The sequence below is a fragment of the Eubalaena glacialis genome, chromosome 5 (assembly GCF_028564815.1).
Source record: "Eubalaena glacialis isolate mEubGla1 chromosome 5, mEubGla1.1.hap2.+ XY, whole genome shotgun sequence".
NCBI lineage: Eukaryota > Metazoa > Chordata > Mammalia > Artiodactyla > Balaenidae > Eubalaena > Eubalaena glacialis.
In genome coordinates this window covers 49,980,742-50,007,604 of record NC_083720.1, presented here as the reverse complement: position 1 = coordinate 50,007,604, position 26,863 = coordinate 49,980,742, and the positions used below count along the sequence as shown (strand labels likewise).

Sequence of the window (26,863 nt, the reverse complement as noted above, 5' to 3'; positions counted from 1 at the left end):
AGTCCTGTAACTTCAAATGGTATGATGTTCTTGATGCCTGAGGGGGCATTAGCAGTATATAGACCTGTCTGACAAGAGGCTGTCAGGGCTGGGGCAGCTTAATTAAAGCGAAGATTCTGGTGTGACTGAGGGTAAATGATGGTAAGTTTCAGCAGTATCATCCTCAAAGATCTTCGTAAGTGGGGAAAGGACCATTTGCTATGTCCTTACGAACCCATGCTGGTACAGAATGATGATAACACAGGGTTGTGTGCATTCCAAGGACTACCGGGTTGAAAGATATACTTTCTAAAGCCCTTTAATATACTGTACTACTATTTTGTGATCTGTAGTGATTCTTATTTTCAAAGACAGAATTAGTGATTTCTGTGCAAGAATGGTTGAAATTATCCATATAATAAAGCATTTCCTCCATAATTCTCCTTGGATTCATGATACTTCTTGAGATATCTCTTTGTCTTATAATTCTGTACTTTATACAACTTTCTCAACTACAGTGAAGTAAAAAGAGGATATGTATCAAACTGATGTTAATACTCATGGTAAACAAATATAAAAACAGACATGCACATTTATTTCAACTATAGGCTGAAATAGAGTATGTGAAGATATTCACAGATTCTGAGTTCACATGACAATTTGTAGCTATGACAATAGTAATGTGGCTAATAAACTTCCATATTGCTATAGTAAGAAGTTTTTATCTTTATTAAAAAAAACAGATGATGATGGTGACGATTTTGTTAGGGAATAAGAATTCTTTAAATAAATTCAAGAGAATTTATTTAATTTCACCACTTAAGTTTATTTATAGATTTAAAGCTACTTAGTGGTGATGATGATCTCCCACTTTTTCTATCCATCAGTGTCAAGAACTGCACTGTTCAACAGAGTAGCCACTAAACACCTTGGACTATTTAAATTTGAATTTAAATTAATTAAAATTAAATAAGGTGAAAAATTATCTTCTGACCCTACATTAGCTACATTTCAAGTGTTAAATAGCCACCTGCTGCCACCATATTGGACAGCGCAGATCTAGAACATTTCTAACACAGAATGCACTATTAGCAATGGACACATGGGCTCACATCGTTGATTTTCAAAAAACGTCGATCAAATGAAGCATTATTCAACTTAATGCAATAGTGTGTGTTAAACAAAGGCCATTTATTTACTGTTGAGGAAGTTCTAGGCATACAGAGATTCCTAGGAATCGGTCCCTAAGATAGACTCTGTCGGGGCCTTAGGCAGTAATGACCTTAGACTCAGGCAAGAAAAACCCTGTCCTGGCTCTGCATTTTAGAGGGCACCATCCTAGCTCTCCTCCCCAAGGGGTGAAAAATCTCTAGGGCCAAGGGTTGTGTTCCCCAAGAGCCTGTGTTCCCTTTCTATTTCTAGACCTTGTCCAAGGAGCCCAGGACCCTGGAATTCACTGATCGAAAATTCCCAAGGCTACTTCCAGGGCCTGAGCAGGCCTCTTCCCAGAACTGTCCTCCCAAGGGAGGACCACACAACCAGTGTATGCACTCCTAGGCCTGAGGGGTTGCCAAGGGGTGGCTGTTTGAGGGTGTGCAGGGAGCTTGGTTGAGTGGGCTGGGGCGTCCACACGTGTGCGGAAAGCCCCTCTTGTTCATCAATGGAGCTGGCACAGGAAGCAAAAGTGATGGAAGTATGTGTAGACTGAGGGCTGGGGTCTGGCTCTTTCCTCCTTGCCATGTATGGGGTGGAGCTCCAACGTAACTAAGAGCTCTGTGCACACGCCTGGCCTTCCAGGTCGTTATTAAGGTATATTTTTCAAGATAGGAGCATAGAATATATTTTATTTGTAAGCTTGATATATTCCTTGTAAATATTTAAACATAGGGTACGTGAACCCCGGTCTTGCAAATGTTAGGGCGGGGCAGGCCGCCTTCCCTAGAATAATCGATTCAGCTGGGGTTTCTTGGCTGGTTTGCTCACAATTGCTCTAACTGGTTACATCTGAGGTATCTTTGGATGCCAGAGGGAAATTTCTTTTTCCAAAGGCTGCCGGTCCAGCGAGGCCCCGATGCATCCTTTGAAAGGGTTATGAGTGGAATTGCTGAAGGCCAGAAACGGCTTTAGAGGGTCCTCTTTCCGAGAGAGGAACCTGTCCCTAGCTCTCCTGTATTCGGGACAAATGAGACCAAGGTGTGCGAAGAAAAGGCTCGCGATCCCTGCGTGGGGAGAGAGGTGGGAAGGCTAGTCCTTTGAAGATAGTTGGTTTGGGGCACTACCTCTCTCCTTGCCTTTCTCCAAAGAAATTCAGCCCTGCTCTCCTCCCTCATCCCATGCCTGGGACTGGGGCTCGCCGGGCGGTACGCGCGGCCCCCAGGGGCGCACAGGGCGCCTTTGTCTGGAGGGCGGCGAAGGAGGAGGAGGAGGGAAGCGTGCCAGACAGTGGCCACCGTGGCTGGAGTTTGGGCTAGAACTTTCTTCCGCCCTCTCCACGAGTTACCGTACTCCCGCGGGCCCACAACTCCTGCTCGGAAGCCGGGCACGCGTGGGGTCGTGGGCACGTGACGGGCGGCGCTGGCCTGGGAGAGCCAACCTCCTTCCCGGAGCCACGGGGGGCGGGCGGTGAGAGGAGAGGAGACCACGAGGTGGAGGAGGAGGAGAAAAAGGGGGAGGAGAAAGAGAAGGAGAAGAAGGGAAGGAGGAGGGGGGAGGAGGGGGAGGAAGGGGGGAGGAGGGGGAGGAGAAGGGGCGGGGGCGGCGGCAGGCAGGGAGGAGCCGCCGCGGGCAGTGGCCGGGGGAGGCGGAGGCGGAGGCGGAGGCGGAGGCGGAGGCGGCGCTCCCGCTCGGCCGTAGAGCGGCGCAGGGACCCGCGCGGCCGTGACCCGGCGGCCACCCAGAGGCCGAGCGCGGCCGCAGCGGACAAAGGAGCATGTCGGCGCCGAGGAGGGCGCGTCCTCCGGCCGCCACAAGGCTCCGGGCGCTCCGGGGCCCGTGCTGCGCTCTCGTCCGCCCGGGCGCCGGGGCGGCCCGCTAGGCCAGCGCTCCGCCGCTCGGCCGGCAGGCCCCGACCCGCCGCCCAGCCCTCAGCATGGAGCCGTCCGAGCGCCTGCGGGGCCGCGCGCCGCCGCCTCTGTTGCTGCCGCTGGCTCTGCTCGCGCTGCTCGGAGGCGGCGGCGGGGCCGCGGCGCTGCCCCCGGGCTGCAAGCACGACGGGCGGCCCCGAGGGGCCGGCAGGGCGGCGGGCGCCGCAGAGGGCAAGGTGGTGTGTAGCAGCCTGGAGCTCGCGCAGGTCCTGCCCCCGGACACGGTGCCCAACCGCACGGTCACCCTGTGAGTAGCCCGCGGGGCGCCGCTCTGCCCAAGCTCCCGGTCCCCTCCCTCCTTCCCTGCCGGCGCTCTCTGTCGTGCCGCTTCTCTCTCCGCGCGACTTGCAAAAGGGTCCCGCCGGCACCCCTGTGCCTTTGTGTGAATGAAGCTGCGGGCAGGGCTGGTGCTGCGCAAGCCCCGGGGGGCTCGGCCTGGGCGCGTTTCTGCGGCAGGCGAGCAGATGTGTCCCCGAGCTGCCTCCGAGCTCCGGTAGTTTGCAAAGTTTTCGGGTTCCCCGCGCGGTCCGGGCGCGGCGCTTTTGAGCTGCGCGGTGCCACGTGAGGATGCAAGTAAACACGCAATCCGCAGAGTTAAAGCTCATTCATCCTGTGCGTGGGCTGCCGGAAAACACAGTGCTAGGTTAGAAGCGCCAGTCCTTCAGCATCTTCCAACTTAAGTTACTTGGACGCAAGTTTGCAGGATACTAAAGCAACACGAGGACTTTGAACGCCCCGGTGTGTGATTCCCCAAACCCCCAGACTGTTTCCTTCGCTTTTGCTATCTTAGTTTTATTACAGTTAAAGAGCACCTTTTAAAATAGAGTTGTTTTTCAGGGCCAGAAATATATTTCAGATGAAATCTTGCACCTTCCAGCTCCGTTTTCTTGGGTGTGAGCGCTCATCTTTTTAAAAGCCGAGAACTTCGGATTTGCAAACTGGGGGTTTGCTGAACCTTGCAACTCAAGGACTTGATTTTCAGATTGAGTTTCCACCTGGAAGGAAAAATTTTTGGTCTCGTTACTCAGTTTGTGTTACGATTCACGGTCCAGTTTTGCAAGCGTGGTTCTGCCAATTCTAGCTGAACCCGTGGCCCCAGTGACTGTTGATTTTATTTTCTGAACAACGAATTGGTTTGGGAAGGCTTGAAAGGCTTTCTAATGGGTATTTTGTCGAACTGAAATACGAGTCCCTCGGCGCCGTCTTCCTCTATGTTGTTTTGGTTGGTTCCCTAAAAAAGAATCAAGGCTGCCACTATAAAAACATGAAGGCAAGGGAAGCAGCATGACCTGTGAAAGAACTTAAACTGCGGTTTTTAATTTAACCCAAAAATATGGTTTTTAATTTAACCCAAATTAACCCAAGCTGGATTTATGGGTAAGACAAGTACAAATTTCATTACCAACACCTTTGTTCTTCATTTCCATTTGTTTGAATTAGGAAAGATTTAACACAGGAAAATTGTGTGTTTCTGTTTATGGAGGCCCGAAAGTGGCAAAAGAGTTTTTGTTTTGTTTGATTTCCTTTACCAACACTCGACCATTTGGTAGCGGCAGCAGCTGTATTTATTTCTTAGCCAGATTCTTTGAAGTGGATATTTTGGGTATGCGACCATAATTACAGTCTGGAGTCAAGTGGAGAAAACCTTTGTGTTGCCCAACTCCCTTGTTACTCTGAAGAAATTAGTCATCATCCATTTGGGTTCTGGATCAGTGGCACTTAAGCTGATTCAAGTTTAGGTCGAGTTTTTCTGAACTGTCAACAGTGGATTAAAGCAGCTACTTTAAATTGTTGACTCTGCGGGGGAAAAAAGTTGATATTATAGAAAATCACTTTTCAGCATATTATCAAACTATTTCACTGAATTTTTTTGAGCTGATTAAAATACAAGTGCCTTTGAAATGCCATTTTAATCCTTTTTTTCCACCTGAAAGCTCTTTAGATAAAAGTAAAATTAATAAAATTTATTCAGTGAATGGGAAGAAATTATAATTTATTTAAGGATCATATAAAGTTGATGTTCCGGATGAAGTTGGTTCAAGGTGTATCAGACCTGGTGGAGGGTCTTCTGGGCCAGTTTCCTCATTTTATTAGGGAATAAATCAGAGGGTCGCCGTGGATAAGTGACTTGCCCAGGTTCCCATGGTGAACGCCTGGCAAGGGGTCCGTGTCCCAGATCCCTGCCCTGCAGTTCAGATGCTTTCTCATCATCACCCCTTGTCTTCATCTTCCTTCTTAGTTCAACACAGTTTTTTATTGAACTAAGGTCGTGGGCAGTATGTTGAGGTTTGGACTAGGTGTTAGTTTCCTAGGACTATGGTAAATTACCACAAATTTGACGGCTTAAACAACAAATTTCTTCTCTCACAGTGCTGGAGGTCAGAAGTCTGAAGTCAAGGGTTTCAGCAGGGCCATGCTCCCTCCAAAGGCTCTGGGGGAGGATCCTTGATTCTTTCAGCTTCTGACATGACTTGGCTTGGGATAACCCAACTCCAATCTCTGCCTCTGTCTTCGCATGGCCTTCCCTTTGTGTGTCTCTCAAATATTCTTCTTTCTCTTCTAAGACACCAGTCATTAAATTTAGGGTCCACCGGAAGTCCAGGATGATCTCATCTAGAGATCTGTGACTTAGTTACATCTGCAAAGACCCTGTTTCCAAACAAGGTTACTTTCAGAGGTATAGGGCTGAGAACTTGGACCTATGGCTTTGGGAGACACCTTTCGGTTCACTACAAAATATAGATTAAAAACATCTTTCTTCTCCAGGAACTTACGGTATTTAGGGAGAGAGATTCATGAATAAGTCTCAGGGCAGTATGGTAAACGGTCTAATATCAGGGTGCACAAGTAGAAAAAGGAACCCAGAAGAGGGCAACCGAGGCCCCTTTAGGGCATAGTGGGTGGGATGGAGGATCTGAGGATCCAGAGCCAATTTGAGAAGGATGAGAAAGATGATAGTGAAGGAAATGGTGAGGCAATGAGGGGATGGAAGGTGGGAGCCCACAGCACGCCCACGGGTGTGGAGATGCTTGTGAAGCCATGCATTTGATATTGCTTGAAAGTCAAGGGCAAGTGTCTAGTGCCTGGAGTGGTGGTGCTGGCGTTGGGGCGCGGTGGGGGGCAGGTCAAGGTCGGACAGGCTCTCTGGTTGGAGTTTTCATTCCTTAGGTGTGGCCAAGCATTTTCAGCTGAGCTGTGATGCAGGTGTTGCATGGAAAGTTGATAGGGGTTGAAAGGATGGCAAGGATTGGATAGAAGTTTTCTTTTTTCTTTCTTTAATAATGAAAAATAAGGCCTTTTCTACGTAGTGGATGAACTAGACTTCAATATATTGATAGCTTAAAGCTCAGATCCTTCAACTATCTTAGTGAACAACACATTTTCATAGCCATGTTTCTAGAGAGGTCTGGCAGAAATCCTCATCTTGACCTGTTTTTTGTGTCTCGTAGCCTTTTCCATTAAAGGATTAAATTCCATTTATTATTCTTATACACACGTGGAATAAAAATTTAACTGCATTTAATGTTTTTGTTGGAAATTGTTTACTTTATTTCTATGTTTTATATGAGATGCTCAATATTAAGTTTTAAAAATTCTGAGGACGTCAGTGGTAGAAGGTTGTACAGATTTAGCCCTGCTTTTCCAACGGTGCTACATGATGCTACATGGCGATTCTACTTTATCAAATGTTATGTTTGTTTGCTATCAGAAAACTGATAATTGGACGTCACCAGTGTATGCAGCTCAGGGCCAGGTACACAAAAAGAAGTGCTTGTATTGTTTGGAAACTTAAATCTGGTTGGAGAGAAGATTTGCACCAAAGCAAAGCAGACATCTCAGGAACAATCACGGAATGTCTGTAATTAAGTAATAAATCCTGTACTGCTGATTGTTTAAATGCTTTAGGAAGCCTGAAAAGAGGAGAGAGCAGTGGGGCTGTGGAGGCATGGGAAGATTTTTTAATTTTCTTGGAGAAGTTAGGACTTGAGCATGGCCCAAGGGGAGTGAAAGATGGGGTTTTGGGGGTGGGGGGAGGGCATTCTGCAGTAACAGTGAGGGCTGGTGACGGACTGGCCCCACTGAAATGCAGAGAGGGTTTTTGGAACCATCGGTCTATCTATGGTATTTCAAGCACGGGTCTGGTCGAGGTCAGTTAGGGGAGAGTGTACTGAAGCCTCCTGGAGCAGTGGAAGAGCCTGAGCAGGAAGGAGCCTCTGGTGAGGTGGGGGGAGCACCTGGGGAGTATCTGGTCATAGACGCCAAGAGAAGTTCAGGTTTGAAGACAGGAATTGGGGGCGCCCCAGTGGAGAGATGCTGAGAGATGAGGAACAGTAAGGCCAAGCTGGATGTGACAGCCTGGCGCTTGGGTGCCCTCCGTGGATCGGAGGCTGCGGAAGGCAGGTTGGGGTGGATTGAAGGGAGAACAGGGTGAGGACGGTGGCGATAGCACCTCGATGAGGAAGAAGTTTGGTGTGAAGGAAAGAGAACGTTAGCGCCTGAGTATGGTTGGGAATAGTTGGGGAGAGGGCGAAATGCATGATGGAAGGTGAGATGGGATGGGAGCTGGAGCGCGGGTGGGAGGTTTGGTGTTTGCTGGAGCAGGATGTTCCATCCCCACATGGTGATAGGAGGGAGCGCAGGCAGAAGGGCGGGCGGGAGGCTGTGGGCAGAGCAGGTGGGATGAAGAGGGCTTTCCTGCTCCCTTGCTTTTATTTCCTTAAAGACCTAAAAGGTCACGAAGAACCTAGTGGTAAGACGGGAATAAAGACACAGACCTACTAGAGAATGGACTTGAGGATATGGGGAGGGGGAAGGGTAAGCTGGGACAAAGTGAGAGAGTGGCATGGACATACATACACTACCAAACGTAAAATAGATAGGAAGTGGGAAGCAGCCGCATAGCACAGGGAGATCAGCTCGGTGCTTTGTGACCACCTAGAGGGGTGGGATAGGGAGGGTGGGAGGGAGGGAGATGCAAGAGGGAAGAGATATGGGAACATATGTATATGCATAACTGATTCACTTTGTTATAAAGCAGAAACTAACACACCATTGTAAAGCAATTATACTCCAATAAAGATGTTAAAAAAAAAAAAGGACCTAGAGGCAGGGTGAGGGAGGAGGGGTGAGTAGATGGTGTGAAGAGGAAGGTGAAAGAGGAGTGAAGTGGTTCTTTTGGAAAGTGGGAGAGTGACCGTCCTGGGGATGGCAGAAATGTCACCGGAGTGGAGTTGTGTCCATTTTGCCTTGTGATCCAGTTCAAAGGGAGATGGCCAGCGCTGTTATTTCTCTCCAGCTGCATTCAGTTTAGAGATGAGAAGCCTTGGGATTAGCCAGGCTGCTGCTTTTGCCAGGTGAGGGCAACAGAGGGAGAGAAGAAGCAGGGCGATTTTTTTTGTTGTTGCTGATTTCGGCCACGCTGCGCGGCTCCCAGGATCCTAGTCCCCCGACCAGGGACCGAACCCGGGCCCTCGGCAGTGAAAGCACAGAGTCCTAACAACTGGACCGCCAGGGAATTCCCAAGGAGCAGGGTGATTTTAATGAACAGCCCCCAAAGCTGTCGTGGCCTGAATTCGTGTGGGTCATGGGTAAGGTTTTTAATCTTTGAATGCAAGGTCTCCTATACCTCTGTAGCTGTATTTCCCGATACTCAGCACAACTTTTTTCCCCGTGGACATCGATTGAGACACTGTTAATTTTGTAGGCACAGTGCTGAGTGCTAGGTATTCAGGGATAAAATAAGACATGATTCTTTCATTCAAGGATCAGTCTTAGACACAAATTCTCTGCTTAACCAAAGTGTGCATCTCACTGTCCCCTGAGCAGATTTGTATTTTGCTTCCTGTGTGCCTTGGCTAAGTCTGCCCCTCTCTCCTGGTATCCCTTTTCTGGTAAATTTTGGGTGCTTCTCAATCCAGCTCATCTGCTGTGAACTCTTCTTTCCCTCTTCCAGCGCGCTGATCCTTCCCTAGCGCTTCTTATCTGTGCTCTTCTGTCACTTTATAGGATACCTGATGCTCTCATAATGCACATCCCCTCAAAGGAAGGGCTCTGAGACCTCAGTGGGTGGGAACGTAATTGTCTTTATTGATAAGAGTAATGCCAATAAAGATAGGACTGTATCTTGGGAGGTCAGGACAAGTGGAGGGATGTGAATTCAAATTTTTACCCTATTATGGCAAATGAGAACATTTATTTAGTTTAGGTCAGCATTTCACAGCTGTTGGATCCCCTATTCAAGAACGGGTCTAGTAAATCTGTGGACAGTTACATTTGAACTACATTATCTTATGTGTATGATAAGCACACACGTTAGGCAGTGTGCTGGCAAGTTGCTCGGGAATATTGCAGAATTTTGGGCAGATCTAGGCGTTTGGTCCATGAATGCAAGTCTTAAGTTTTTCCAATGTGCTGAGAAGGTTTTGCGTGACCCAGCCCCTGAATCCTGTTGCTTCTTGTCCGCTTGGAGTCCTCCGGCATCAGGAGTAGATGAGAGAAGTTGGTGGGTTTGGCAGTAAATCAGAAATAAAATACCAGAAACAAAAGAAAACAGGAACTTTCGGAGGTTCTTGCCCCAATCCAGTTACAACTTCTATTCCCAGAAGCCTGTAAAGATGGCTTTTAAAAATAGGCAAAAAAACACAAAAAACAAAAACAAAAAAAACCCAGAGTAAAAACTCTTGAAAGTAAGTCAGAAAATGACAGGTGAAGTTTCTTATAGTAGTACTCAGTGACTTTTTTTTTCCCATTTAGCTGCTTCTCTAAAACCAGTTGTTTTCTGTATTGTCTGTATTCCTGTGGAGGAATCTTTAAGTCCAGAGACCATAACTAGTTTATTGTTGTGTCAACAGTTTTCTCATAAACAGACAAAAGTTAGGATACAGAATTCTTTAAATTTTAGTAACTTAAGTCAGTTTTTGCAAAAATTAAGAAGCTGCAGATGCAGACTTGCTCAATGAGTTTTTAGTTGTTGCCTGACTAAATTTATTCTAATATAATTTTAATGCTTTATGCATGGTTTAGCTTGCATTTATGTTCAAGTGCAGACAGTTTTAGTCTGAAGAGGGAGTTTTAAAGTAAGCCGTCTCGCCCCAGCTGTTTTTCTTTCCCCCACCACTAAACTTTTAAGAAATTTTGCCTGTGTAGTGAGGGAATCTCCTGCGTGTTGGATGGGATGGGACAGAGCCGTAGCCGGTGCCTCACAGAAGGGACACGTTTCTCCTGGCCACTTGTAGTGCCATGCTGAGCACATTGCAGATATTGGGCTTTTCACTCAGGGAAACATTTCTTGTCCTCAGATCCCTCCAGCTCAGGACCTGAAGGGAGCAAATGGAAGGGATTGGTATAAGAATTATCCAGGACTACCCCCTCCCCACTCCATAATCCCACCCCACTTCCCCCAACACCCTGGTCTTCTTTTTCCTTTTTGTCTGCAGGCCTGGATTTAAATCTGTTTTCCTACATACAACAGGGGCCTTCCAAAGACCATAGCTGACTTTTGACAATCACTCTTCTCTAGTGGCTGTCTTCATAATTCCTACCCTAGTTTTTAAAAGTGCTTGCTTTTGCATTCATTCAACAGATACCCACTGCCTACTCTGCTCACTGTCAGCTTGATTTAGGCGAGCTTGTGTGACTTTTTTTGGCCATTAGACCAGTTTTATCCTAGTCTTGTGTGCTTGTATCCCATCCTGGAACTCCACCTCTGGCCTTCCAGATGTACAATATCTGTCACACTTCTCCTGGATCTGGCTCTTTTTGATGTGATTTAACCTGCATCTTCTTCCATTGCCACACTCTGCTAAGAGAGCTGGAGATAGCAGGGAGGTAACTGGTGGACTTTGGGGAATTATTATAGGCAATAGGGTTTGTAAAGGGAAATCTGCAAGACTGGTTTTAGGAACAGCCTCGCTAAAGGGACTGATAGACCTTTTCGGTCAGTGACCACCTTTGCTTTCCCATCACATCTGTCTGCTGGGCACGAAGCCTTTCCCCAACCTAGTACGTCTCAGATCTCCTGTAGCACATACTCACTTCCATTATTTACAGCAGTTCTTTCCAAGCATTTTCATGTCGTGACACACACACAGTGATTATGTTTGTGTGGAGGGTGCTCCAGGCCAGAGTCTCACCGCCCCAGTCCCTGCATCCCAGCCCCGGGGTGGTCCAGTGGGCTGGGGCAGGGGCATTTATCTCCACCTCCCCCAAACCTGGCTGCTGAGCTTGCTGTTGAGATTTTCCACCTTGTGTTCAGTCACCTGGGAACATTCAACGTTCAGATGCCTGGGCCACAGATCTCGTGATCTGATTTGACTGGTCCAGGATGGGACCTGGAAGTTGGTATGTTTCATGGCTCTGCAGGTGATTCTGTTGTCACCTGGGCTGAGAACCTGTTTTCTAGCAGCACAACGACCTGAAGGGGTAACCGTCTTCACCAGCTGTCATCTGCTGCAACAAAAGAAGGTAGAAGAAGGGGCAGGGGAACAGATTGAGGAACACGGTCTCAAAAGGGGGGCAGGGAGGGAGGGACTCTTCCCAGGTGGAGCAAGGATGGATGAAAATCAAGAGACATTTTTAGGACAGAGAGAGCTGAGAGCTGTAGGGTGGGGCCTTATTCATAAGAGAGAAAAAAAAATGACTTTGTGAAGTGGGGAGTGATGTGCTGAAGTTGAATTTAATACCAAGTCATGGGGTTAAGGACAATAAAGTTTTGGAGATGCGTTGTGGTACTAAAGGAATGGACTGAGAAAGTCTAAGGGCAGCAAGCATTTGTCCAAACCAGTATTTGAGGGCCTGATACTCAGATGGAATAGGCAACGAAACACATATGGTGGCCCCTGCCTCCGTCTACCTCAAATCCTTTATATTAAATTTAAAATAGAGATTTATTTCCAGTAATAATGCATTACTAATATAAAATAATAAAATAGTATAGAGAAACTATGAGAGGTCCAATTTCCCAAATATCTGCCTGCTCTGGGAATTTTGTTTTTTAGTCTTTACTAGCCTGATAAGTTAAAAAAAAAAAAAAAAGCTTATTTTAATTTACATTCTGATTATAAGTGAAGTTTAATATAGTTTGACACGTCTACAAAAGGGTCATTTGTATTTGGCCACCTTCTCTGAACAGTTTTAGTTTCTAGTAGCTTTTTCCCTCCCCAGTTGACACTTTTTGTTTAAGCAGCCACTCCTCATCTGATAATATATATCTTTCATTATTTTCTTACTGCTTTGGTTGGGACTAAGGAGGCAGGACTGTGGGCATCTCTGTCATATTCTTGACTTGAGAACGGACAGGCATGTTGGGCAGACGAGAACAAGAGATCTCCTCTAGCAGGGCACATAACTTTGTTGCTAGCCTAAATCCACTCATATAACAGGCAGGCATTTGCTAGTTGCTTTTAGCTCTTTATCAATTTGCATGACTGACATTCTTGGTTCTTAGTTTAAGTAAAATAAAAGGTACCTTTTGTCCTTTTTTTCTTCTCATATTTTGCCTTGTTAAGTTTAAATTACATGTTTGAACTGTGCATATTTGAAATCTTTTGTTCCTGAGTAATCAGGATGGGGGAGGGGGAAGGGCAAATCTGTGAAATATAATCCTATACAAAGAAGGCTAAATTGTCCATCACCCTCACTACCTACTTCTTAGAATATTTTTATTAAATTCTTCTGGATGACAGTGGTGTGAACATGAAGAAAATCTTTTGGCAGGATTGCTAGCTCTACATGTAAAAGCGGTGCTTTCACCTAGTCAAGAATTGTACACAAGTCCCCTCTTATCCCCAGTTTCAGTTACTCATGGTTAATCACGGTCCGAAAATATTAAATGGAAAATTCCAGAAATAATTCATAAGTTTTAAATTGTGCACCATTCTGACTAGCATGATGAAATCTCGCTCTGTCCTGCCTGGGATGTGAATCATCCCTTTGTCCAGCGTACCCGCCTGTTAGTCACTTAGTAGCCGTCTGGGTCATCTATCAGATCGACTGTCCTGGTATCTCAGTGCTTGTGTTCAAGTCACCCTTATTTTACTTCATAATGATCCCCCAAGCGTAGGAGTAGTGATGCTGGCAATTCGGATGTGCCAAAGAGAAACTGTAAAATGCTTTCTTTAAGTGAAAAGGTGAAAGTTTTAGACTTAACAAGGGAAGAAAAAAAAATCATATACTGGGGTTGCTAAGATCTACAGTAAGAACAAATCCTTTAACCATGAAATAGTGAAGGAAAAAGAATTTGTGTTAATTTTGCTGTTGCACTTCAGACTGCAAAAGTTATATGGCCACAGTGCTTGATAAGTGTTTGGTTAAGATGGAAAAGACATTACATTTGTACCATGAGAGATTCTGAGAGAGAGAGACTACCTCCATAGAATTTTATTACAGTATATTGTTATAATTGTTCTAGTTTATCGTTGATGATCTCTTACTGTGCCTATTTATAAATTAAACTTTATCGGAGGTATGTATGTATAGGAAAAAATCATAGTACAGTATATAAAGGGTTCAGTACTGTCCAAAGTTTCAGGCATCTACTGGGGTTCTTGGAATGTATCCCCTGCAGATAGGGAGGGACTACCGTACTTGCAGGCCAAAATGTTTCCCCAGAAGAGGAATAAGCATGCCCCCAACCCAGGCTGGGGAGAAATAAAGGATCCCTGGGGGTAATCTGAGCTCCTCAAGCCTTACCCCCAGCCCTCTCCCCTGCATCCCCCCAGCACAGGACATAATGCATACTATGTGATTGTGAGTTAAATTCATTCCCTATATGAAGACATTTCTGAATTAAAATAAATAGTTCCATGTATGTGACCTAGCCTCCCCTAGAATGTCAGTTCCATCGAGGTCAGAGAGACTGTTTTGCTCCTTCCTGCAACTGTAGCACCTAGAATAGTGGTAGGCTTTTAATTGGCATTTCTGTGATGGCCTCGTATTGTGAGCCAGGTAGAAAGCAGGTTGTAAATTGTGTTGGGGATGACACTTCAGTCTAAACCCTCCTGAGATTTAAATGAAGGAAACTTAAAGCAGGCTTTGGAGATGTAACTGTAATACAGATTCTGTAATGCAGTTGTTAAACTTTTCTTTCTTTAAGACTGCTTGAATCTAAGTCTAATTAAATTGATTCATTTTCCATCAAGATAAGACTTAAAAGCATTCTTTGTTTTATTGTGCAATTCTTCCCAACTCTTTTCTCATGAAAAGGCAAAGAGAAATTGACTAGGGGTGTATTCATCTCTAGTACTGTGTTTTAAGACAGATGGGCTTTCTATGATTATTTGTTTTAACCTTTGTTTGGTTTGTTTTAAACAAGACCAAGTGTGATCTCTCCCTTTCTAGCGAAGATTTGATGAGAATCCTAAGTCTTTGGGATACCATGTGACTTGCAGTCTACCCTGGCAATCAGTGCTAGGCTGACTCCTCTGTTCCTTGTGACCGCATCCTACCTCACGTTTGCTTGCATTGCTGCAGGTGTCATACTGTTTGGAATGATTTATTTACAGTTCCTGCTCTCTTACCAGATTGTGAACTCTTTTTTTAAAAAATTGAAGTATAATTGATTTAGTTTCAGGTGTACAACATAGTGATTCAATATTTTTATAACTTTAAATGGAGTATAATCTATAACGAAATAGTGGCTATATTTCTCTGTGCTGTACAATCTATCTTTGTTGCTTATTTAATACATTGTAGTTTGTATCTCTTAATCCCATTCCCCTGTATTGCCCCTCTCCCCATTCCTTCTCCCCATTGGTAACCACTAGTTTGTTCTCTGTATCTGAAAGTCTGTTTTTGTTTTGTTGTATCCATCCCTTTGTTTTATTTTTTAGATTCACATGTAAGTGGTAACATAGAGTATTTGTCTTTCTCTGACTTATTTCTCTTAGGGTAATACTCTGTAGGTCCATCCACATTGTTGCAAAGGGCAGAATTTCATTCTTTTTTATGGCTTGGTAATGTTCCATTGTATACATATACCACGTTTTCTTTATCCATTCAACTGTCAGTGGACACTTAGGTTGCTTCCATATCTTGGCAATTGTAAATAATGCTGCTGTGAACATTAGGGTTCACATTAGTGTTTTCATTTTCTTCAGATGTATACTCAGCAGTGGAATTTCTGGATCATATGGTAGTTCTGTTTTTCATTTTTTGAGGAACCTCCATGTTGTTTTCCATAGTGGCTGCACCAGATTGTGAACTCTTGATGGTGATGTTTATCTCTGTATTCTCAGTGTCTATCACATAAACACGCAGTAAGTCTTTGTATAAAGAAGTGTCATTTTCCCCACTATTTTTTTTCTCAAGTAGGACTAGGGGAAGAATCTTACATTATTTTTAACACAAGATGATGAATCTATCATAGATGAGCTCTAGAGTCTTGAAAGCGGAATACCCTACCTACAAGGTCAAGGCTTAAACTCCCACTCTGCCTTTGATAGTGAAAAGTGCTTCTCTTTTGCCAGTTTATTTCATTGTTTTCCTCCCCTTTTCTTGATCTATTTCCCTCCTACTTCTTGAGAAACTATCACTTATCTTTTCGGCTTCTCCCCTAGTTTGTGGTGTTTCTCCTTGGCGCATACATAGCCTCTGTTTTAAAAAAAAACCCAAAAACAAACAAAAAAACTCCCCTCCCCCAAACCACCCTTGTAGCAGTAGTTGGAGTAGTTACTCTTCTTCCTTCACAATTAACCTTCTCGAAAGGGAGGCATGAATCCATCCCTGCAGTACCTTAACTTTTATTTGTTTCAGTCCATTGTTGTCTAGTTTCTGCACTGTGCCTTGCCTGCAGTCTGCTTAGATTCAAAGATCTTTCGTTCCTCCACTGCATGTGTAGTCTTCTTCAGGTCACCACATCTGTTACCATGATCACTTAATTATTGAATTTCAGCAGTTTGACACGGTTTGGGCTCAGAAGCTCCTATGGGGAAATGGCTAGCTTGGTTGCATGGTTTCCTGCCAAGATGGGCCACAGAGAGCAGTACCTCCGTAGGGGATGGTGTGCTTTTGAAGGCAAAGCCCTAGGGAATGGGTGTCATCGACTCTGAACCATGATAAGTAGAGATTGTCTACTTGAGATTATTGCCTATTTAGAGAACCCTAGTTAACTGTCTGCTGTGACTTGATTTTTCAGGGCTCCTTGCTGGGAAAAAAAAAAAAAAAAAATGTCTTCTCGAGTTCTTCCCTCAGGGATAAAGTTGAAAAACTTGTCCATCAGTTTAGCTAGAACAGCTTAGCAACCACAGACTTGGGGCCATGATGTAAGAACTTTGTCAGACTTTCCCTTTTTAAGCTTTGTTAGTGTTTCCATCATTTTTCATTTTAGTGTTTATAGAACTTTAAAAATTGGAGATGTCCTGTTACCGCACGGAGCAGAGATGAGGGGGGATTATGGAGACCTCCTGTACTAAGTCTGAGTACGTCCAGAGTGAGAGTAGATGGTGACAGCTTGTAAATGGAAAGTGTTTATTTTTCTGTTGGGAGGTTGATAGTAAAGCCAATATGAAGATCCTTCTCATTGTTCTTTCAAGAGTGTGGGATTTCAGGAAACTTCTTAGCTTTCTGTTGAAATTAAATTTGGTCGACCTGCTGTTTCTACTTCTGTTGTAACCTTAAAGCATCCATGATTGAGTTAGCTAATGTAGGTGGTTAAAAACTTCTAATGCTAGTTCGACTTTCTCCTAAATCCGGTTTGGTAATTATCTTAAACTACCGTGAGTAGCGCAAACTAAGGTGTCTGTAAAGCGCCTTGGCCTCCAGAACTTTATGTAGTTGACCCTTGAACAACATGGATTTGAATTGTGTGGTTACACTTAATGAGTGGAAGTTTTTCAGTTGTTCAGTACTGTAGTACTGCACTATCTGAGGTGGGTTGAATCCGTAGTTACGGAGGAACCGTGTATACTGAGAGCTGACTATAAGTTATTATTCAGATTTTCCACTGAGTGGAGGGTTGGTGCCCTCACCCCCGTGTTTTTCAAGGGTCCACTATGTGTCAGTGCCCTGAACTGATTTACAAGTTCTAATGACTACCAACATTGCGATATTTATCGTGTGCCATGTACTGTGCCACGTGCTCCACATACACATCCCAGTGGGTAAAACAATCTCATAAGGTTGGCATTGTTCCTATTTTTTTCAGGTGTGCCAACTGAGCGTGGACAGGTAAATTGATCCTCTCAAGTTACACACCTTTTCGGCTTCTGGCCCAGGACTGTGGCCTTTAGGCCTGTAATTCTCACTATTGTTCTGTTCATAAAAGTCACAGACAACCTAAATGCTCATATTGGCAGTAGGGGTTGAGAGTAAGTGTTTGTAGCAGAAAAGATATGGGGGAACTTGTTTACTTTGAACCATTGCTTTAGAGCTGGCTGACTGATGGGAAAACAAAGTAACTAGTACTTACTGTGTTGTAGTAACTGAAGGAAAGAAATTTAATATCTCGTTTTGCTATCATCAGGTGGTTGCGGGACTGATCAGAACATCCTACTTAGGACTGCAGTGTAGTATTATTGATTATTAAATAGTCCTCTTACCTGCATTCTTGAGATTGAAAATTTTATCCTGGTGTAATAAATGACCTATCTCAAATATAGCTGTCCTATTAAGATGAAAGGAATACTGACATCATAGCAGGTAGTTGCATTTTTGGTGGGTCTCCATGGGAAGTGAAAAGAATGCATAACACTTTTTTTAGGGAGCCCTCACAACTACCTGTCATAGTTATGCCTGGGTAAGCAGGGAACTGGCACACCTATCCCATATTTGATAAAGATGACCAGAAAGCAGGATACAGAGGAAATAGCCACGAGACTGAATGGATACGGGGGCTTACGTTAGCTTTGTTACCAAGTAGAATGGTGACCCTTAACACATCGTAATTTTTTGGCTCTTACTTTCCTGAAGAGGAAAATGAGGTTTTGAACTAGATTATCTTTAAGGCTCTTTAACTGCTGAAATTCAAGGTTACTGTGATATTTTTTAAAAATCCGCAGAGTTCATGTGCACATTGAATGAAGCTCAAATTATGTCTTCGAAGGGATTTATTTCATTATAATAGTAACCAAGTGCAGGGATGTTTTCTTGGCCGCATGCCTTTTCTCACTGCTCTAGGCTGATGGCCCCTCACTCACTGGCTGAGGCCTGCCCTCGTGCCCTGGGGCTGATCCCAATATTGGGACCTTGTGCTTTCATCCTATAAACTGTTTTTGGTTTTTTTTTTTTGGTCCCTGAGTTCCTGAGTTAGATCTGAACCCTTGGTGAGCGCTAGCACTGAACTCTGGTTGTCTCTTTGCAGATCCCCATTCTTTCCTGTTATAGGAATATAGATTATTAAACCTCAGCTCAGTGAGTCCCCCAGCCTGCTTATCTGAGTTTCTGAGTATCAAAGGAATGTACAAGTTGTCCATAAAGTTCAGAAACATACACTTTTTTTTTTTTAGCAAAGTGAAGATGCCTTTTTTGACTTTATACACACAGACACGCATGTATTTTTCCTTTATTTTCAGACTGTATGGATGTCCTACAGATTCAATATCACATGATTATTTCTTTTGCCTGCATGTCCCCCTCCCCACCCCCCCCTTACTGCTTTGCCCGTATTACCACATGTTTATTACACATCTTTTGACGCCAGTGTTCTGGCTGATTCTTTTTCACAGCACTTCCTTGTTGACTTTCTACACAGAACTCACTCTCAGTGAGCAGGTCAGTTCTTGGTCACGATCCCCCCACCAGTTATAAAAAGTACACTGAGGTCATAATTGCCTATGATAGAGTTTCTGCAATAGAACCAGTATGGCAAGTAGATTTCTTGAATGACAGCACCTGTGAATTGGGAACAGCCATTAGGAGCGTTGCCTGAGCTTATCAGGAAAGCGCCAGGACCGACTCCTGATCTGGCATGGGACAGAGACGTGGTGGCACACGTGCCCTTATTTGCCAATGGCCCTGGAAGCCTAAAACTCTGTTAATGACTGGATTAATTGTTTGGTTTTATAATCTTAGGGTCATATGGCTTTTTGTACATATCAGGGTTCTTCCCTGTTTGATATAGTTTCAACAGCTACCTTAAAAGAGTGGCTCTAAATTTACAAAGGTCTCAGGAGATTTCTTACCAATAGAATTATTTAGACTCTATGCTTAGTAGTAAGTGCTGTCCTTGTCAGAAATGATGATTTCACGCCTTGGTAATAGCTTCCAAAATGTGCTCTCTGAGTATATTCTAATAGAGACTGGCACCCGGCATTTGGACCAGCTGCCTAAGAATTTTTGAAAGATTGTATTGGAAAATGCTGGTTCCCATGTATTAAGAACCTCCTACAAATTAGGAAGAAAAGACAAATGATCCATTAGAAACATGGGCCAATAATAATAGGTAATGTGTGCTGAGTGTGCCAGATCCTGTCAAAAGTGTTTGAAGGGTTGTGTTGTATTAGTTAATTCTCATACTTCCTTAATGAGGTCATTATTATTATGATGCCTCTTTTGTGCCTGAGCAAGTGGGGCATAGAATCTCATTAATTCCCCCAGGGTCACCCAGGCAGTATGTGGTGGAACCAGGCTTTGAGCTGAGGCAGTCTGACTTGAGAGCTCATACTTATAATTAGTGTGTTGTAATGGTCAAAGGACAGTTCCAGACCTTCACAGGAAGGGAACACAAATTTACAATGGGAAGTGGAAATTAAAATTACGAGGTACCACTTTTCACCACTCAGATTCAAGCGTGACCCTGGCAAGAATACTTCCCACGTAATGTGTGTAGTCACATCCCTCCTTCCCTCCGCCTCATTCATTCATTTAGGAGCATCCCCACTTTCGGTACCCAGGTTCTCTGCAGCCAGCGTCCACCCTGAGCAGAGGACCCGCTGACTCCGTGCCTGGGCTTCTGACTGCAGAACTGTGTGCCACTAAGTAGGTGTTGATTTAAAGCAGTCTGTGGTAATTTGTTATGCAGCAAAAGAAAACTAATACAGAGAAGTTATCTCTGTTTAAAAGGATTTCCCCCTTCCTGTCTGCCCTTTGAATTTATTTATTTTTTTAACAACAAAGATCAGAAATGTTTCCCTTAATCATTCTGCACTTCAGCAACATTTAAACTCTATATTCTCTTTGAATCATCATATATCCTTCTTGTAGCACTTCACACTGAGATTCATGTGTCATATTAGTCTGAGGTCTGTTTTTATGTCCTTTAATTAATGATGCTCCCAGCACACAGTAGATGTTCAAATGTACTCTCAGTGCGTAGTAGGTTCATCGTGGATTTCAGCTTAAAAATCGGGCTCAAAATCCTAGAAAAAACTCATTCTGGTCCCAGGAGAAAGCTCTTTATTTGATTAAAATGCCAAATAAACTTGCTTTTATTATATTCATAAATATTAAGTGCCCAGTGTTCTTTATGATGTTACAGACACCTTGAAAAATGGGCTCCCTTTTCTCATTGAGCTGATGTGTTCCTAAGATAAGATGAAGTGCTATTTAATAAACAGTTTTTCATTTTTAGGCATTTTGGAAAGAATAGCTAGTATGGCATAAAAAACCTTTTAGTTTTTATTAATTAACCAAATGCTATTTGGTTACATGCGAACTTATGGTTTAATGAGAAAGCAGAAAAACAGATTATGTCCTTTTTAGTTATAAAACTACTGAATAAAGACTGAAATAATTATAGGAAAAAACAAGCCTTAAAAAAATGTTAGGTCTTTGATAGATATGCCTTTCAATAACTTGAAAGGTTATTTAATGAACCATTTGAGTCGTTAAGGGTGACCATATGCCCAGGTTGACACCTGTTGTCTTGGTGTAATTATTAATGCGAATGTAAACATCAGGTGTCTGGTGATAAATTATATTGTGACCCTATAATAGTATGTTAGCTGGTGATACCTTTGACTTGCTGTCTACTTTTAAAAAATTGTTCACCTTGCAGAGATTGAGGGTGGCAGTACTATTGCTTACAGCTTCACGAAGGCAGGCTTAGTCTGCTGAACTCTCCACCACTTCAACAAATCCATGCATCACTGGGTAAAGCAAGTAAGAGCTTTAAAAGTTGCTCAGGTGAATTTTGTTGTTTAATAGTCACCAGGCCAGGGAACAGAACCACAACTTCCTGCCAGCAGGCCCCCATCCAACTCCCTTGTTTTGCCTTTGGCGGTTGGATGCTGGACCAGGATGACTGTGGCACTGGCAAATGGGTGTGCTCAGCGACACCTGATTGTTTTACAGGGAACCTGGAGCTTTACCTTTGGTTGACATATGAGGCATTGCTTTAACAGGTACCCTTGTGATTAAAAATCATCATTCTGTTAAGTGAAAGGTGGTTGAGAGTTTCCTCTGGGTTTTGGCAACTTCGTAAAGCGAAAGGCTAGCCTCCCTGTGTGACGGCACGGGATTGGCTAGACAGCAAGCCTGACCCCAGGCATTCAGCATCCAGAGAGGATGCAGGAGAGGAAGGAGCCTTCCCCTCTTAGGAAGTGACTCTTTTACAACCCCGTCAGTGGATATACATTGAACCACGCTTGTTTACTTTTTCTCATTTCCTCCCAGAAATTCTGTTGAAAACGACAGAAGTAGTATAAAATATGAGCGAACCCATAACTAATGGGGCTGAAAACTGAGAAAGGTGCTGCAGTGCTCCAGAAGCACTGAGGACGCTATGGAATAAATGAAACGGATGGGATCAGATTGATGGTGAAACTGCACAGTGAAGGTACTTGCAACCCAATAGAGACAAAAGCAGGAATAACTAGACCAATGAATTTTCTTCACAGGATCTTGGAAGATTCCCAAGAGTTGAAACTCTAGGGAGTGGCAGCAGACGTGGGTGAGGAGAGCACTCCGCCAGGAATTCGTAGCCCTGGAACAGCTGCTCCAGCTCTGCTCTCATTGAGTTTGACTCAGAGGGCTTGGTGGTAGGGTTTGCCTCTGCAACAAAGCCCTTTAGCTGAGTTTTAAATAAGCTGGGAGATTTGCCAAGGCAGAATATCAGTGGGTGACTGTAGCTGGAAGTTGAAGTTTACGTCGGGGACCTCAGGTTTCTTTTGTGTCCCCACCTTCTAAGGATATGAGGCTTCTGTGCCTTGAAATACAGGCATTTTGCTCACCTCCCTTTCCTACCCATTCCCCATTCTTTTCAAGTGCGCTCAAGAAACCCTGTGCAGCGAGGAATACACATCAGCCCAGACCCCCACTTGTAAAGATGAGCAAGCACCCGCTGGTCGTCAGGCATGTGATCAACAGTATGATTAAGGGAAAGTCAATAAAGGAAACTTCTAATTCCTAGTCTCAGATCCAAGAGAAGGGCAATCTATAAAGCAGGAGTTGGTGTGGGAAAGGAGCTGTTGAGAAAAGGAGGCTGTCTGAGAAGTTAACCGTGAGAGTGTAATGTTAGAACGTGCTGGCTGGGGGCGGTAAATGGGCCCAAGAGCAAAATGGGAACCACTTCAGGCTGAGAAAATTAGTGGTCGGGAAAACTGAGCTGAGGATTTCTTTCAAAATTGAAAGCAGAAGGTTTAAGAATTATGAAGAAGAATTGAGAGATGTGAAGGATGGGTCTACGAGACGTAGTATCCAACCAACTTAAGGAACAGACGTAGAAGGAAAAAGCAGCCGGTATTTGTTTCTAAGATGCCATCAACAGTCAGATGTTAGGGTTAGGGTTAGGGTTAGGGTTAGGGTTCAGTGAGGGAGCTGGTTTCTCTGTAAGTGTCTATTTCTTCTTCCCACACCGTGAAATGCCACTGCTTCAATATTTAGTATTTAAATGGACACCCAGCCTTCTCATTTAGAGGTCCTCGGAATCACTTGACCATTCTTGTTAGGCATAGTGTCGTTTTAACACAAAGCTTTTTACACTGTTTATTTGAAAATAATTTCAAACTCTACATGAAAGTTAAAAGAATAATAATAATCTAGAACCCTCATATATTTTATATCCAGATTTGCCAGATTTTGCTATTAATAACACTTTACCCCTGTATCAGTTCCTTTTTCTTTCTATGTAGGTATGATAAATGTATTTTAAGACATTTGACAGCCTGATGCATATATCTTAACCCACTGAGCTTTTTACAAAAGTGATCTTGACTTTTTCTTTTGCATCTTTTTTTTTTTAAATTAATTAATTAATTAATTTATTTTTGGCTGTGTTGGGTCTTCGTTTCTGTGCAAGGGCATTCTCCAGTTGCGGCGAGCGGGGGCCACTCTTCATCGCGGTGTGCGGGCCTCTCACTGTCGCGGCCTCTCCCGTTGCGGAGCACAGGCTCCAGATGCGCAGGCTCAGTAGTTGTGGCTCATGGGCTTAGTTGCTCCATGGCATGTGGGATCTTCCCAGACCAGGGCTCGAACCCGTGTCCCCTGCATTGGCAGGCAGAGTCTTAACCACTGCGCCACCAGGGAAGCCCCCTCTTTTGCATCTTTAGTCTTGGCAATATGGTTTGTCTGTCTATAAAGAATATTAGGGTTTTGTTTGTCCTTTTTACTTGGTTAATTTAACAAGCTCCCCCCTCCCCCTTTTAATCATGTTTCACTGGGAGTTAAACTGCTTCCCTTATAAATTAGCTGGCGGCTTATGAGAGACATCAGCTGCTTGAGTGATAGTTCTCCATGACTCATGAATGAATCCCACCAGCCTTTCCTAAATTTTAAATTCTGGGAGATTTACTCTGCTGCCTTTAATTATGCTGACTGTCATATAATATTCAGTCTTCTATTACACAACTTTTTATTTCAGTGCTGTATCATAGTCAAATCTTAATGTATAAACATTAAGCTGTAATTAAGGATCCAGACTTCACATTTCAGCCACGGTTTGTATATTTGCCAGTAGTGACAACTTTTCCTAGTAGCTGGCCATTTCTTTTGATATCCATTTTAAGATGGTTCTAATTGTAGAAGGGTTCAAATGTGGAAAAAAGTATCTTGGGACAACTTTTATTGCAATATTAAAAGAAGAAAACTAGACATATTCTGGTAGATTTTTTGACCTCCCCCCACCCCCATTTTTTTCCCGTAAGTCTCAGAGAAGGAATGAGCTTGGGACTGAGATTTATATGTCTCATCTTTACAGCTGGATGCCTGGACATTGTAGATACTGTATCATTAATTCCTTATAGAGGGATATTTGAACACAGAACATTAAACCCAGCTGTATTTTTTTTTTTTAATATATCCCTATTTATTTATTTATTTATTTTTAATTTTTGGCTGCGTTGGGTCTTCGTTTCTGTGCGAGGGCTTTCTCCGGTTGCGGCAAGCAGGGGCCACTTCTTCATCGCGGTGCGCAGGCCTCTCACTATCGCGGCCTCTCTTGTTGCGGAGCACAGGCTCCAGACGCGCAGGCTCCGTAGTTGTGGCTCACGGGCCTAGTTGCTCCGCGGCATGTGGGATCTTCCCAGACCAGGGCTCGAACCCGTGTCCCCTGCATCGGCAGGCAGATTCTCAACCACTGCACCACCAGAGAAGCCCCCAGCTGTATTTTTATTTCATTCATTTAATGAACAGATATTGTGGGCATCTTATCAGTTGGATCCTCTGGGAAGCGCGTGCCAGAGTGGGGTTAGAAGAATAAGATGTTTACACGGGGAAATAACTATGGGAAAAAAAGGGAGATGAAGCAGAAGTGGGTATGGAACACCTGTGGATTGAGATGCAGGTCTAGCCCCTGTGAAAGGAGAGGGGGAAGGAAGGACAATTGGGTGGAGCAGACCACCGTGCAGCTATGGGAAAGTCTTGGCCAGCCCAGCAGGGAACTCTGGTGCAGAGCAGGACTGCTGGGGAGTCTGTACTGGCCAGGAACAGAGAACCTACTTATCACTGCTATGCTCAGTCCTGGGCTGGCATTGCCTCCAAAGTGGGTGGCCTCTGCTTGGAAACTGAGGCAGATTCTCTGGACGGTTGCAGCCGGAAGTGGTCAGCTACCTGCTGTCCTGTGCAGGGTCTCTCTGGAAGGGAGATCTGAGTAGCGCACCTCCCTAGCCCCACAAGTCACTTATATATCAGGCACTGTTTGAATCTTCAGTCTGCTACTTGATCTGAATATGAACCTGGGCAAGTTGCCTAACTTGCAAATTTTTGTTGTTACTGTTTCAGAAAAAAAGAATAGTATCGGTTTCATAGTGTTCTTGTGAGGAGTGAATGAGTGTGTATCCACATAAAGAAGAAAGGATGCTCAACATCACTAATCATTAGATAAATGCAAATCAAAACTACAATGAGGTATCACCTCATACCAGTCAGAATGGCCATCATCAAAAAGTCTACAGGGCTTCCCTGGTGGCACAGTGGTTGAGAGTCTGCCTGCCAATGTAGGGGACGCGGGTTCGAGCCCTGGTCTGGGAAGATCCCACATGCCGCGGAGCAACTAGGCCCGTGAGCCACAGCTACTGAGCCTGCGCATCTGGAGCCTGTGCTCCGCAACAAGAGAGGCCGCGATAGTGAGAGGCCCGCGTACCGTGATGAAGAGTGGCCCCCGCTTGCCGCAACTAGAGAAGGCCCTCGCACAGAAACGAAGACCCAACACAGCCAAAAATAAATAAATAAATAAAATTCAAAGTACGTTTAAAAAAAAAAAATCTACAAACAATAAATGCTGGAGAGGGTGTGGAGAAAAGGGAACCCTCTTGCACTGTTGGTGGGAATGTAAATTGATACTGCCACTATGGAGAACAGTATGGAGGTTCCTTAAAAAACTAAAAATAGAACTATCATATGACCCAGCAATCCCACTACTGGGCATATACCCTGAGAAAACCATAATTCAAAGAGTCAGTGTACTGCAATGTTCATTGCAGCTCTACTTACAATAGCCAGAACATGGAAGCAACCTAAGTGTCCATCGACAGATGAATGGATAAAGAAGATGCACATATATACAATGGAATATTACTCAGCCATAAAAAGAAACGAAATTGAATTATTTATAGTGAGGTGGATGGAGTTAGAGTCTGTCATACAGAGTGAAGTAAGTCAAAGAGAAAAACAAATACCGTATGCTAACATATATATATATAGAATCTAAAAAAAAAAAAGTTCTGATGAACCTAGGGGCAGGACAGGAGTAAAGACACAGATGTGGAGAATGGACTTGAGGACACGGTGAGGGGGAAGGGTAAGCTGGAACGAAATGAGAGAATAGCACTGACATGTATACACTACCATATGTAAAATAGATAACTAGTGGGAAGCAGCTGCATCGCACGGGGAGATCAGCTCGGTGCTTTGTGACCACCTAGAAGGGTGGGATAGGAAGGGTGGGAGGGAGACTCAAAAGGGAGGGGATATGGGGATATATGTATACATGTAGCTGATTCACTTTGTTATACAGCAGTAACTAACACAACATTGTAAAGCAATTATACTCCAATAAAGATGTTAAAAAAAAAAAAAGAATGGCTGCACGATAGAATCTCTCAAATGTCCACCATTATGATTTTTTTTGTGTGTGTGGGGATGTGGTGACAGTCAAGTTGGAAAAGATCCCTACGCTTTATGAGTTTTTACCTTGTCATGGGAGACATGGTAAATAGACAAATATCTGAACAGAGTAATTTCCGATAATGAGAAGTGCTGTTAAAACAAGATGATATGGGCTTCCCTGGTGGCGCAGTGATTAAGAATCCGCCTGCCAATGCAGGGGACACGGGTTCGATCTCTGGTCCGGGAATATTCCCCATGCCGTGGAGCAACTAAGCCCATGTGCCACAACTACTGAGCCTGTGCTCTAGAGCCTGCAAGCCACAACTACTGAAGCCCGTGTGCCTAGAGCCTGGAATCCGCAACAAGAGAAGCCACCACAATGAGAA

At 44.1% G+C, this 26,863-nt stretch overlaps 1 protein-coding gene across 4 annotated transcripts in view; it reads left to right on the top strand.

Annotated features, from left to right (window-relative positions):
• The first annotated feature begins 2,831 nt into the window (after nucleotides 1-2,831).
• ADGRA3 (adhesion G protein-coupled receptor A3) overlaps nucleotides 2,832-26,863 on the top strand; it is a 125,075-nt gene continuing 101,043 nt past the window's right edge. For all 4 annotated transcript variants that reach the window (XM_061191280.1, XM_061191279.1, XM_061191278.1 and 1 more), the window contains exon 1: nucleotides 2,832-3,309. In XM_061191280.1, coding sequence (XP_061047263.1) covers nucleotides 3,068-3,309 — 242 coding nt within the window. In that variant the 5' untranslated portion in view covers nucleotides 2,832-3,067. The remainder of the gene's footprint in view (nucleotides 3,310-26,863) is intronic.